At 34.4% G+C, this 15,652-nt stretch overlaps 1 protein-coding gene across 3 annotated transcripts in view; it reads left to right on the top strand.

Moving 5' to 3' along the window:
• Positions 1 to 15,652, top strand: part of LOC149799209 (ubiquitin carboxyl-terminal hydrolase 9X-like) — a 197,299-nt gene that overhangs the window by 99,976 nt on the left and 81,671 nt on the right. For all 3 annotated transcript variants that reach the window (XM_089958476.1, XM_089958475.1, XM_089958477.1), the window contains exons 28-33: positions 5,612 to 5,737; positions 7,670 to 7,827; positions 8,824 to 8,932; positions 10,430 to 10,485; positions 11,007 to 11,097; positions 12,028 to 12,174. In XM_089958476.1, coding sequence (XP_089814602.1) covers positions 5,612 to 5,737; positions 7,670 to 7,827; positions 8,824 to 8,932; positions 10,430 to 10,485; positions 11,007 to 11,097; positions 12,028 to 12,174 — 687 coding nt within the window. The remainder of the gene's footprint in view (positions 1 to 5,611; positions 5,738 to 7,669; positions 7,828 to 8,823; positions 8,933 to 10,429; positions 10,486 to 11,006; positions 11,098 to 12,027; positions 12,175 to 15,652) is intronic.

Below are 15,652 nucleotides of genomic sequence, written 5' to 3'. Positions count from 1 at the left end.
TTTATCGTTCGATCGACACTTTTTCTCGAAAAGCATCAATCTTTTGTATATAAAAAAAAACGTCTAATTTGGATCAAACAATAAAACTAGAATGTATCCAATTCAACATAAAAATTAGTGATGTAGTACACAATGTGTGAAGTGGTACACATGTTAAGCGAACGGAAACCACGTGGAGTAATGTTTTCGATGATTGCCTCAATATACTGTAATTTATCCTGAAATTAATGTTGTCCTATGAGGAAATAATAAAGTACACCGTTATGAAGAGATATTTATTAACATTTAATCTCAGAAGAGTTATAAAGTGAGTATTCAACAGTATAATCTGCCTACCCCCCCCCCCCTTATTTCGCCGTTATGTCGTCAATCACTTTATTGGTTTGGGGCTTATTTTATAGGTCCCTCGATAACTCGCGCCTCACTTATAGTGTGGTCGATGTTTCTGGACCTCGATGTGCGAGAGTTATCGAGGGAGTGGTGTATATGGATTCTTTACTACACTGCTAATCTGTTCAACCTGATTCTTTTTTTTTTTATACCATCTCCTTTAGTCTTACTGGTACCAGTGCTTTTAATAAAATTGTAATTTCTATTTTCTTGCGATCTAAATTTTTGTAATGATGTGTTATTGTCGAAAGGTAAAATGTGCTTAATGTTGTAAAATCTAAAACTATTAATTAGCAAGGGGCTAAGGGTAAAAAGTGGACAGAAATTATTGCCATATTACAATGTTGTTAGAAACAACAGAATAGTTGTACAAGATGTATTTTGCACAAAGTTATAGAACAAGCGCTCATATTGTCACCACATATTCTACTTCAATAATTATATCATTATTTCTGTATATTCCTATCAGTATTTTCCCAGTGGTAATAATTTTCTGATCTGATGTTCATTTCTTGCGCAATTTGTACACATCAAGAATTCTCTCCGTATCGTTAAAAAACAATGTAATATGCACCAAATTGAGTTGTTTGAGAAGAAATTAATTTTTGAAACCCAAAAATCACAGAAGCTACGAGTTCTTGCATTAAAGTCTCACATTAAATAACATTTGAAGTAGCCACGATAGTAGTTTAGGATGCAACTGTGCCAATTTCACCTTTAGTAAATCCAAATCTTGAATGTGATGGAGGAACATAGCTCCAAAATAAACACATCCATTTTAGAACCTGTTCATTGACTATGAGTCAAGTATCTGAGTCCAACTGAATTGTTAGAAATTTTTGAATTCTTTTGACAACATCATAATTAGCTGTCAAATATGGAATAAGCTTATGGTCTTTATGCCATCCCAACCAAGACCCCACCACAACCACGTGACCATGCCCAATGACATCACAGTAATAATCGCTATACAACTAGAGATGATATCTCTTTGAGAATTTTGATTTCATTAGAGCTGTAACAGAGTGGAAGAGCAAGAAAGAGTGACAGATATTTAGGCTGTTCCCACCGCCACCACTTCTCATTGGAGATCACACAAAACAAAAGTACATCCTGAAATCCTGGCAGCATCCCTGCAGGGGAGATAACTTGACTATTCGATTTTATTGGTCTCTGGTTATCCCATGGTATTTCTGTTACTTTAACATTATCTTACAGCGTGTCCATTCAGCATGGTCGAAAAAGACTTACAACCATTGAGAGTTGTTAAAGGACTCACATTACTACAGATGTGAAAGAACAAGAACCATACTATAAATCAGTGAAGATAAAATAGAGTATATATCGGTTTGACTGTCCCTGATTGGTTAATAATGAAAGTAAGATTTTAGTAAAAACAATCTTTTGAGAGCTTGTCCTACTTGTAACTGAAAAAAGTGAGGGACATTGTTTTATTAACATAATTTCCATCCCTTTGCAGACCCGAGTTTGGACGACTCATTACTGAAATCAGCAGCTGACTCTTTGGTGCAGTATTGAAAGCACACATTTCAAATTTGTATAGATCCAGAAAATGGTGCGGCTGTTATGGTTTTCTTTTCACAAAAGCTGTCATCATAGATGTGTCTATAATCATATAAATTTGATTATAAGCACTCAAACTTTAAAGTTACTGAATTTTAATATCATGGTGTTTGTACAAATTTACATTGGGAACTGAATTAGTGCAGAGTCCTGAACTCTTGAATTTTGTGCAGAAATATGGAATCCAAGCAGAATACATCCAGAAATGTAGAAGTTTTCAATCTTGGATTTAGTCTCCCCATTGTGTTCACACTGATATGCATTTTCACAGAACATTTGTATAGTAGTAGGAAAAGTAAGTGAGAAATTTAGATACATAAACAAGACAGACAGTATATGGGGGGACAAGATCATAAGAACAGGTTGGAATGGAGAAGTATAATACAAACAGTAATGAGTAGAAAGTGTGCCTCTTTTTTATGTGTGCAACATTATTTTCTTAGCTTCAGTAAGAAATTTCATCAAAAGGAAGACATAAAGGGTGTACAGTTTACTAAACCAATGTGAATTTAGCTACTTAAAAGCTGTATCAAATCAATTTTAACCTTCTGGTCTGTTCCTGTCCATTCTGGTGATATGCCCACTGAATCAGTATGGTTGGAAAAATATTTGGCAAATTTAAAAATTGAAAAATCTTTTGGCAGATTATGATTATACCATACTTCTGCCTGAGAGATGTGAATAACTTTATTTCTTGGTTTGTTGATTGTGGCTGTTGCACAATTCAAATGCATCATTGAAAAACATTGATGCATTCTCATACTTTGTTACAAATATTTATTACAGTTCCATATCTCCAGATATTGGTGAATATGGCTTGAATAAGTTATAACAGTTCTAGTTGGAACAATGAACATTGTTAAGAGAAAATTTAAGCGAGCTAAAATGTAAACTTTTCGGCATTGTGTGATGCAGGATTGCTCAAGACTTTTCCATCTCATGCTCACCATGAAAAATCCATTTGCTCCAACTGATGATGACTTTTAGGTAACTGTCAGAAAGGCATAATTGATGAAATTCTAAGGTCTACAAAAATTACTTGAGTCAGAAGTTATAAACTCATACAGCTGTGGCAGAAATGATTGACTAGTACCTTTGCTGCTGTTGCCACAGTTGATTAGTTGGTTGATTTAGTGTGGTTTGATTTGGGTTTTTTGGGTGATTTTTTAACAGTATATTAGGTGGAGGAAGAACCCCGAAAGACCACCAACCTAAACTGGTTGATCTGTGACACAAACTCACTCTGTGAGATGTGCAAGTGATGTAAAAGCAAGCACCTTAGTACACTTGGGCATATGGTGCCTCTGTTGGTTTGAAATTTATCTCCAACAGCTGAAGTCAAAGACATGAGATCTTGGGGTTTCACTAGATCATTATGGCCTTTACACCATTTTCAGATGAAGAGAATCTATATATGGCAGCCAGTTTTACTGCTGAAGAAAATCCAAGTCCTTTTGAGACATCAAACACCACTTATGTAGAACCACTGACCTTCCACAAGTAACTGGCAACATTCTCATTTACTCATTGGAGGCAAATAATCACATGACAAGCATCTTGTACCACTGCCATGGAAGCCCCTCAGATCTGTATCACAAGACAAGCATCTTATACAACTCTGCCATGAAAGCCTCTCAGGCCATAGGTATAAGTCTCATATGAAAGACTAGAAGTGGGAGATAGAACCTGTGACAACTAGATTGAAAGTGCAGAATGTTACTGCTAGGCCATCAGTGATGATGATGATGCTGTTGACAATACAGTTAACTGCAATGGCATTGATTTTATGAGTGCTCTGGGAAAAATGATTACTTGACTTTCATCCATCTTTTAAAATCTAATTTATGATATAAAAATGTTTCACTTGCTATATTTTTTTATAACTTTATGTTAGTCTTGCAACAAGGCATGAAAATAAGACATCAGTAACTGAAAAAGATGTTCTTCCAAGAAATTATTTAGTGTAAAAGTAGACAAATGATGCAACATCACTTCCACAGGCATCATTGGGTTTTGTTTCTGACAAATCATACAAGTTTACCAAAGCATTTATTGAAAATAATAATAACAAGGAATCATAGACTCTGACCACACATTTAAAGCAATATAATTTTTTTTTTTTTTTTGCTTAATGGAGACATCATTTTTGTATGGAGACTGCAATTTATTCCACATGCCCACCTTATCCTAGTTTTTGCAAAGGTTCACCTGTCTGTGTGCAGTTAAGACCAGTATGCCTTAGATCTGAGGCCAAAAGGTCTAAAATCCGGACACAAAATCGCGTTCTGATCTCAAGCGAATTTTGGATGAAAAAAAAAACAGGTCCAAAAATGAGGTTTTTCTCTCTGTATTTTGTAGTGCAACTAGAACTTCCAGATTATTTGATATCATTTTAGAGCTATGTCTGTCTGCTTTTTTTTAATACCGCTCACGTTGGTGTATCTTAAATGACCTTGATCCTGCAGAGCTTGGAACTAGGGTACAGCCTCATCACGCCTACAGACGGGATCAGGGGGCCGAATTGGTTAGGAGACTTTGTCCGAGTTTGATTTCTAGCATTCTGCATTGTTTTGCAGAGTTATAGTCCTTGATTGTCAGACTCACAGAATTTATCTTATACATAATAACTTATGGTTAGGTTTCCATCAGATTTTATAGGCATCTTGATATTGATTATATTGATAAGGCTTCTACTGAGTTTGTATGCATTCTGTATGGTTGTTTACCATAATTATAATCCAAGGATTACAGACCATTATTCATATCTGCACAACAATTCCTTTATTTATGATTAGATTTCAGCCCAATTTGGCAGACAGTTTGATTCTGATACAATTTTGGCTGAGGTTTATTTTCAGTATTTTATGTAATTATTTAACAGTTATGGCATCTAGTTGTTGGACCGATTCACTTTAATTTCTGCACAGTATGTCAACCAGTCTTAATTGGATTCAAATCAGATTTGATACACAGCTTCATTTAGTGTTGTTTTGAGTTATTGTACCTGCCCACTTTTGTTTTTTCACAATAATTCCAATGATTATTATTGTGAGCTTTTAAGAAAATATTATATGCAGCTCTTCGTTGATATAACATTTGCAGAATATGACAGTTAGCTTCTCTATATATTCATTTAGCGAGTTACAGCTTCTGAATATTAGGCCATGATTTTGTATGCAACTTTATATTGATGAAACCTTTTCTGGGTTTCTTTGTCAGTGTTCTGTGTCATCAATAGTGCCTTGTTTTACAAAAATACGTTAAGCCATTTAATATTCTGTAAAATCAGTTTAGAAGAAACTATTTAATTAGAAAGCACCTGTCTTGAGAGACAAAATTCTTCCTGCACACATTTATTGGATGCCTTTTGTGGTGACCTCATTTGAGAGACTATCCATCTTGAGAGATCAATTTTTATTGGCAGAAGAGATGGTCTTTCAAGACTGGTTTTGTTGCATAACTATTACCTCCTTGCCCATACCTCTATAAGTCTTCCTTCCAACAGAAACTGCTGGAATTTGCTATTTCAATGGGTGTGGATTTTGAAAAGCAGTAAAAGCAATTCCTTCATGTTAGTATCAGAAAAGTATTTATTGGAGATATGTACTTCTAATTTTTTTTTTCATCCACCATTTAGGCCACTGGTGTAGCTCCAGATCTGAGCACAATCAAAGCTATCCAAAAAATTTCCTGGTCAGCAAGTAGTGGGTCATTACATCTTGTGCATTCTTCTAATGAAGAGATGATCAAAGCACATGAGAAGGTAAGAACCACATAATGGTAAATTTATGTTTTATCAAAATGATGTCTTTTTTTTCATCTTCAAGATTTGTAAGATGGAATTTCAAAGACAATTATTTACTGAGATTCTGTTTTTCTCAAAATATTTTCATTTGTTAACTTCAGATTATACCATTATGATCACATCTTTCTTCTTGAGATTTTCCAGTCAAATGAAATTTTATGTATGCAAACAGTAAAAATTCACTGTATATCTCGATAACAGATGAGCTTATGTCATGTCTGATTGCTGATTGTAATTCATTTGTGAAAGTGTACTTGTATCACAAAAGATATTGAATATTTGTCTAATCAAAAATTGTGTATGGATAGTGCTGTTATTCATCTTAGAACGTTTGAGAAAGATAATGAAATAAACTTTTACCAATGAAGATTATACATATCTTGATAAAAACATGATACAGAAATACAAAATGACAGACATCAACATGTACAAATAGCATTCCTTTACTGTCCTCAGTGGACTTGAGCATAGCACATGGTGAGAAAGAAGACCATAGTAAGAACATTTCTTCCCCAGATCACTTTGAATCAACAATGCTAAATGCTTCAAATAAATTGTTGGATACAAATTTGGAAATATTTGTATGTTCAGGTTCAAATATTTTGATCTTCACATTCGTATTTGACTTTGACTATGAAATGATTTCTAGTCGACATTTAGCATGTGCCTTGATAATGCAGTTGTAATATTGCTCACTGTGTTCCACTCTACTTCAGGGTTCAATTCTTGATTCTGGCACATTCAGGGGTAACTGGTCATCATCAAAGTTCATTGGTTTCTTCTGGATTCTCCTGGTCTAGTTTCTGTGATTTTATAGACCACCATACACCAGATCCTAAGCCATCAAAAGTATGCTGTAAACATTGGGAGCAGTTAACATACTTTCAGCATGAAATAATGAAATAAATCGTATCTAAACTTGAATCAGCCTGCCCAGATAAATGCCTTGCCTCTATAAACATGAAAGACATAGGCATTACTTTTCAAATGGCTTCAATAATGACATCCTTGTTAAGATTATAGGCACTACCTTTCCAATAGCTACAACATTAACATCTGTGTTAAGATGTTAGGTACCACTTTTCCAGTGGCAACAGCAGTGACATCCATCTTAAGATTTTATCTTAAACAGTTTAAAGATGCATTGAAGGTACATCATTGCTTGTTCACATACAAAACACAGTTTTCCAGGAGATCCATGTTTAAGAAATAATCTTTCATATCATATCATATTCAGAAGTAAGATCATGTCGTGAGCATATGAAATTATTTTCCTTTGGCAACTGAGCTTGCTGATGTAGACTTGTCTACACAAAATACTGACACTGCCTCTTGTGGGGTTTGTGGTTATTTAGTCCTATAGTCAGTACTTGTTGCTTATTTTTGTTCTCGTAACAGTAAAATGTTGAGTATAAACTATTAATAATTTTGATGTATCTGATCTGATCTCTTTTTGAAGAAATTAGGTTAGTAAATGTTTGCATGAAGCAGAGTACTTTAGTATGAGCATAGGTCTTTAATTTTTCTGGGTATTAAGTCGTTTCTATTTTGTTGAACAGATCTTAATGCAGATTTTTCTGCACATTTTATAGATGCCACTTTACTTTTCATATCATTACCTTTTTCCTACGATATATTGGTTACTATATCTTTCATTTGCTTTTTTTTGCTACATTTACAATGCATTGTAATGTTTTTTATTTGGACACTTGCTCCTTCACTTTCTTTCAATTAGACAAGTAATATGAAGTTACAAATAGTTTCAAAGAAAATCAGATTAAATACTTAGAAAATGCTGTTCGGTTGATGAGACACATGCATATACAGAGCCCAAGTAAACGAAACCAAATTGTATTAAACACTTATAGAGGTGGCTTTCTTAATTCCCAGGACCAGGTCCCTGACCCAGATGACTTGGTTGTAGCCAAAGAAGCATTAGAAGTACTGACAGTGTGCATCTTGCTGTGTCCCTCAGCCACTGAGGTGCTACACAAAGAGAAGGCCTGGCAGTTATTCATCATAGACTCTCTTCTCATTTGCAAACATAGGTATGTCAATCATTATGTTGATATTACATGGGCAGAAATTTGATATTTGAAAAATTAGTGTACAACCAGCTTGGACAATATTTTGTTTTCAGAGACAATGGATTTATGATAATAATGATGAAACATTTCATCAGATACTGAAAATGATCTTCAAGACAGAATTTACTGAACATTTGATGAAAAGTTGAATATGTATTGATTTTTATTACATGAATAATTGGTATTTATAGTTTGATTTGTTTGCAAAGTGACAGTTGAGGAAATGTTTTGTGTGTGATATTTTTTATCAACTGTTTAGAACAAGTTTAAATTTATCAGTGATAAAAGTGAAAAGATGTTGCTACAGTTTTGTAGATGTACATGCTTGTAACATAGATACTTCATTCCAGCAGAGTAGTATTTGGAATATTAGTTTTTCCCATTTGTGGAAATTTACATGGGTTTTGACAATGATAATAGTTTATTGGTAATATAGGGCATAGGCATAGGCCCATAATACTAAAGTTACATAACAATATTGCACTGATTTAGACTGACACATCACAAAATAAATTTAACACAGTGTGGTGGAAAAAAATAAAGAAAAGAAAAATCCAACATCCACAACAGAAATATGTAGGAAGATGAAATAGAAAGAGCATTACATATCCATGTAGGTAAAAATGATAGTTGCATATCATTTTATTTGGGGGGGGGTCAGGCATCTTGTACTTTCATTGCAGTTTCTGCTGTATGCATATCAATTTGCATTTGTTAAGGTTTAGGTAGAATTGCAACAAAAGCAAGATGTGTTAGGTTCAGTTTAATGAATCAGCTTTGACCCTCTTTGCTGTTACGAATTCGGAGGGTATAAAGCAGACTTCTCTTGTAATGTGAAATAAATATAATAATGGATGAAATATCTTGTTCGACAATTAATTTTTTTTTTTAATAAACTGTAAGTACTTTAAATAATTTGTTTTAGGGAGAAACTTACTATGTGCATTTATGTTACAGGCCAGTCAGAATATCAGCAGCTGAACAGTTTTTTCTAATGGCGACAAAGTGTAGTAGCAGTCAACGTCCACTGGTTTTCTTCATCACTCTTCTCTTTACTGTACTTTCTGTGAGTATTGCTACCTTAATTTTGATACTGCAGACAAGAATGCTTGCAGTTAAAAACAACTGTGCATACTAGTACACAAAGGCACATGCAGATAACGTGATACATCTCTGCAAAACAATACTGTATGAGTTAGTCACATGTACTGTACATTCAGATTCTGGCAGCATTATTAGTAAAGGCAAACAGTCAGTCATGCCTAGTGCTAATAAAGCACGGATACAAGCAAAAATAGATACCATGTTTTAAATCCCCCCAAATTTAAGATTTCCTGCAAGATTTTTAATCTTATTCCAGTCAAAATTGTGCAAACAATAAAAATTGTACGCATCTTTTTGTTAAGAATGTATTGTTTTATTTTATTTTTTGCTGTAAAATTCCCAGTTTTCACTCGGCGAATATGTTGTACTTGTATAGTTCTAAATACATCACATATTTCTGTGTGTCGTGTGCTCAGTTCTGATTGGTTAATAACAAAGATCAGAAGAGCACATTTGATACAGCTTGGCTTGATGGGACAACATGTTAAATGGCTAAATCAGTTAAAACTCGACACTTTTTCATTATTTTAGCAGTAACACCTCTAATAACAGTCAGGGTGCAGAAGTTTCTGTCAATAGGCACAATGACAGCGAACAAACACTTCCTCAGGCTAATCCCTTATCAGAGAAAAAAGTACTCTTTCAATTCAGACTGGAAACATAATCGATCATGGTTGGAAATAAAAGAAAACAATGAGATTCTTTGCAAATGGTGTGTAAAACCTGGCAAAAAATATTTCACACTTGGAAAAGCAAATTTCAGGACATCAACCCTTCACAGACGTTGAATAACAGCTCACAAACAGGCGATTCAGGATTTGAAACTTAAGTGAAAATCTTAAAACTGCATGCTTTTTCAGATTCAGTGGGGGCAAGTACCCACATTTATCAAATCCTAGATGCAACCCTGTATCTGTATATTTTTTTAATTTTTTTTTTTGCAAAGCATTGTTTTATACTTGTACTGTGAACTGTCATCAGACTTTACGCATGTTTGATCAGGATTAAAAAATATCACTATTAATCTATGGGTCCAAAGTAATTGTCAGGCATCCAGTGATCTTCAGGACATTGGAAGGGTGAAGCATGCTCTGTAGGTGAGACGTTGTATTTCAGTTCTTTTGCATGTAAGTTTGAATTTTAGCAAGGCTGCCCTTTGAGTCACCTCATTAGTAACTGTTATGCATTATTCAGTATTTTATCACCATGGTTGAAGCAAATTAAAAAAACTATTGATGGAAAGTTTGTGGGTTGAAATTTCCTATTTAGCCATTGTGTTTGAGGTTTCAGGCAAATTTGATCCTAAAAAGAGATGGATTAAATGAACTTGTCTTCTTTGTAAACTTCCATTACTACTGTTACATGTTTAATTCAAGCAGTATAAATCACTAAATTTGATTGCATTAGATCTCAGAATGTAGTTAAATAAATCACGAAATTTGATTGCATTATATTTCAGAATGCAGTCAAAGAACATGCAAAGCAAGCAAGTGAATACTATCAGCTATTGTGTAGGTAAGTGCTGTTTACTGTTTTTTGACCATCCAGAGACTTGTAACAAAGACACATCTGTTGATAGAGAGGGACAACATCAAGTTGATACTCCATTTTTTTTTTAAACCCACAAACATAAACATTTTTAGACTTGTAGTCTTTCATTTGTATTAACCTTAGAAAAGTTTCACATTGAATAGATTGTTTGTCATTGGCACAGATAATACTTGCCTTCAGGACACAGATATTTCTTGCTTTAGCATCGAAATTCATGGTCATACTTTTATTATTTTATACAGATGCTTTATTGTCTCACATGATTTAGCAGATTGACATTGATCTCCACAATACAATGGCTTTAACAGCATTATGAACCAATTAGAATGTTGAGCTTTTTCTTCATGTTTTTCTTATTAATTCATATACAGTGAGGGCATATTATAAAACAGCTCTTTATGTAGGACCATTGTGTATGCATTCTACAATTAACAGATCTTGTAATTTCTCTAGCCAAATTTATGATTGTTCTCATCTCATTGTAGGTTATTGAATTATGCATGCAGCACTGATGTCAACTTGCCAAATGCAGAAAACCATCTGAATAATGAGATAGCCTGGCTGAAGAAAGTCAGGGTAAGGAGTCTTGCATGTCTGTCACTATGTTGTGCATCCCCGAAAGAAATATATAGACACGCACACAGACACAAACATACAAACTGATGTATCTGTATTTCATGAATTTCCACCCATTAACTTAAGCATTTAAAAGTATATGGAACCCAAAGTCGTTATGAAGCTAAAGATCAAGAAGACCTATGTGAAGGTTGTTCATACATTTTCTTCAGTTACAGTTACTCAGAGTTGTGCATCTTGAACTAAGGTTTCTTTTTTTATGCTTGACTCTCCTGGGAACATTTCTGATTGATGTCAAAGCCCATTTTCGTTGTAGGAGTTTAATTTAAAATTACTTTACCTACAGAACTATTTTTCTGTTTAGAGCCAGAAAAATATGTCTAATTTACTTATGCTAATCAATAATCAAAATATACTAACCACTAGTTAACCTGTGACAATGAAATATCTTTTAATGTCCAGACATGTGCATCAGATCTTCTTGTTCAACAGATGTTGAGAGTTTATAAATATTTATGTAGTTCTACTAAACAACCAACTTGAACTCATTTGAAAAATCTTAGCTTGTTGAATCAGGAGTTCAGTACCTTGATCACTGATTCATAGCATTTCCCTTGGCTAGGGATCATAATGTGTGAATTTATAAATATAATCTGGCATCTGTCAATTTTACAGCATTTTTATTCATAATTTTTATACTTGGATACATTTGTGCCAAAAACCTTGTTTGCCTGATTAAGCAGAAACCACTTACAGTAAACAAATAACCTAATGAGAATTTCTTGTCACAGCAGTTTTTCAGAATTTTAGAAATTTTGGGACTTAAAAATTGTCTGGTTTGCTGAGCAGTAGCAACAGTTCATGTTTTGCAAACACAGTTTCTAGTTGTGCGATATTGGAAGTTTATATATATTTTTTTAATCCTTTCAGGACCAGGTGGTGGAAACCGGAGAGAATCCAGTAGATGATGTTCTGTTAGAAGGGCACCTTGGTATCACAAGGGAGCTCTTGTCTTTCCAGTCAGTGGAGAAAAAGTATCACATTGGTTCAGAAAAAGGAGGCACTAATCTTATCAAGGTATGTTTTAGCTTGTATACCATATAGCCTGATATGTGAAAACATAGTAGACTAAATTGTTTTTGACTATTTGTTGTTTTCATACCGGGCTCGAAATTAGCGGTAGTCCTCTTGCCCGAGGCCAGCAGATTTCCTGTTGGACTAGTAACTTTCATAATGTTAATAGTCCGATGGGCTAGTAAGTTTCAGTTATCAATAGTCAGCGTTTGTTTGCGCCATTTCCTAATAAAGACTTGACTTAGCAGATGTTCTGTAGAATCAAAGCAGTGGCCATTATAAACACAGTCATAAAATACTAGCATGAGAAGATGAAGTCAATTTCTGCCTCGGAAAGGTGTGCTTCTGTAACAAGAATCCATCCGATTTTGTGCATTTCACTTAACAGCGTAAATTATGGTCCCGTCATTAACAACGGAAGTTTGGTAATTGATCCGAATTAATCTGATAATGAATTAAATGAAAAAATGACGTATCACACTTTATTCACTTGACCATAGTAACAAACTACAAAGCGGTATACTAAATAAAAGAACATGGCAAAAACTATTCAAAGAAGTTAGTTTGCACGTTTTTTTGTTTAAGGTTCTTTTCTTTTTTTGCTTGCTACAACAGTCACAACAGGAAACTACATATTTTACATTTCCATCGAAATAAATTTAAGAATTAGATCAATTTATTACGATTACGTTATTGACACATCCTTTCCATACAACTACTTTTTCAATGATGTTAAGAATAGTTTTTATATTTTTCCCTTACAAGAATGAACAAATAATTGAATACACGTGGAGATATCCAAGCAGAATGCCATGCATTTGTTGGGAATTGAAATCTCTGAGCAAGGGCATCTAAGATTTGAAAATTTATTATTAATTTCATCAATACATTGAGGTTTGATTGATTAGGAACAATTACCAAACTTACGCATTATGATACCGTACTTGGAGCTGTTAAGTACAACGCGCCGAGTGTCAGATGGCTTTGTTTGATGGGAACACACCTTTTCCAAGCTGAAACTAACACTATCTTCTGATGCTAATATTTTATAACAGTGTTTACAGTAGCCACTGCTTTGATCATGTAGAACATCCGCTAAAGTTAAGTCTTTGTTAGGGAGAGGCCATTTAATTGTTGGAGGGGGCCATTCCTTTTCTTGCTTAAAATAATTTGCATCATCTCTACTATAACATCTCTTATTTCAAAACAAGGCACAATTCCCTGCTTATAAGACAGGCAAAATGTGGCATTTGATACAAGGTGTTCAGCCACCAGAAAAAAAAAGCAAAAGTTGAATGAGAATGATGAGGAATATTTCTCATGATAGGGAAAAGTGTAATGGAAAGTTTCAGAAGAAATTGACAAAAGACAGGGAATGGCTGAATTATGACAAGAAAGGAACGTTATGTGGTGTAACTGGTGTGCGCAATTTGCAAAAACAAACAGAAAACATCCCGTTTTGTTGCAGGTTGTTCGAACTTTAAAATTGGTAAACGTACATGAAAACTGTGTGACATTGTTTTGTGAACAGGACTAGTAAAGATTTGGCAGGACTAGTAAATTTCTCAATATACTAGTCCTTCTGGCTACAAAGAAATTTGTGTTAAATTCGAGCCCTGTTCATATTCCTTTAATATATTAAGGATTGGATTGCTTTGATAGAGATGCTGTCAGGGTGTTTGATTGCATGAATTATGCAAAATTTGTACTAACTGTGCACATGGACAATGTTGATATGCGAGAACTTATGCAGATTTGTTTAAAGTAGTGCTTTTCACAGCATGTGTCACTCCATTAAAGCTATAGTGCTCGTCGTGACATCTGTCCTTTATTTTTCAGGTACGCAACTATTTATACATCTGGGTATTTTGGTTTGACATGAATGGGTTGTTAAACTAAACCACTTTTCTGACTGGTGAAAGTATCATCAACTGTTTAGTTTATGCTAGAAGTGTTTCATTCATGTGTGGGCTGACATACATCTAAGGAACACACAGCAGTTAGGATAATCAGACTGCATGCCTCATTATGAGAAATGAACAAATGTCAGTGAGAATTTGATCTGTAAACACCATTATGTAGCCACTTTGCGAGGGGTAAACTTGACAGGTTTTGTATTAAATTGCCAGCCACAGGGTATGTTGTGGCTGGCAAGCACTTTAGACCACTTAGCCACCTAGGCCCCTTTAAAGTTGGTGCGAATAATGCTGATCTTTCATCAGTTACAAAAGTTATAAGAGCCCTGGGTAACCAAGTGGTCTAAGCCGATTGTGTTTACAGATCATCAACATCTTCATGTATTCAGGTCGTTAGCTTGGCTGGCATGGGTATGTGAGAAAGCTTCATATGAGTGAGTGGTTCTTCCCAGGATTTTTCCAGGTTCTTCTCCTCTAGATAACTGGCTGCCATTTATAGCCTATCATGTGTTGAAAAATGACATTAAATGCAAAACAATAGAAATAAGAAAAACTATATGATGATTTCTTTTTAGAACCCCTGAACAGAATTAAACCAAATTTTACAGAAAGCATTTAGGCATAGAGGCTTCTCAAGTTTTTACAAATAGTGCTGATTCACCAACAAACATGGCCACCATTACTAAGAATATATTAAAGTGTCTCAAAAATTGCCAAGGAGAATTTAGACCACATTTGACAGAAAGCATCACTGCATAAAGGTTTTTAAAATTTGTACAAGAGATGCTGCTAAAACAAAATTGGGGAAAAAATAAAAATGACTACTCAGAATCCATGAAGAGAATTTAGCCAAATTATACAGACATCGTCCTAGCAAGGACATTTTTTCTAAATGATGGTGATTCTTTGTCAAATATAGTTGCTCTTGCTGAAAAAGACAAGAACTTGCTGCAACTTTTTCTTAGAAACAGCTGAACAAAAGTTGATTGAAAGCATCCTGACATGGAGGCCATTCAACATTTTGCAAATGATTCAGATTCAGTGTTAAATATGGCTGCTATTACAGACATTGAACAGTGCTCAAATTCCTTCTTCTCAAGAACCACTGAACGAAGTTGGACTACAACTAAAAGCATTCTGGTATGAAGGCCTCTAAAGTTTGTACAGTTGGTGCCAATTCACCATTGAATGTTGCTGCTGTTACTGAAAATAGAATTTTTCTTAAAACATATTACTTGATATCCAACACCAACAGAAGCGATACTGGCTTAGAGGCCTTTCAAGTGTGTACAAATGGTCATGATCTGCCAACAAATAAAGGTAAATCAGTGTGACCATACATGACAAAAAATTCCTGGCATGAAGCCTTAAAACTCCAACTGATGTTTATTTATCAAATACGGCTGCCATTTTGAGAAACTTCAATTTGTTTTCAAAACTTTCTTAACAACATTCATCTGAATTTGACTGAAAACATCCTGTTAAAAGAGAACTATCAGGTTGAACAAATGGTGCCTGTCTGCCATAAATATGGTTTTAAAAGGGTAAAAACACTTAACTACTTC

Source organism: Sinohyriopsis cumingii, chromosome 5, assembly GCF_028554795.1.
Source record: "Sinohyriopsis cumingii isolate HCF-2022 chromosome 5, ASM2855479v2, whole genome shotgun sequence".
Taxonomy (NCBI): Eukaryota; Metazoa; Mollusca; class Bivalvia; order Unionida; family Unionidae; genus Sinohyriopsis; species Sinohyriopsis cumingii.
This window is presented reverse-complemented; position numbering and strand designations above follow the sequence as displayed.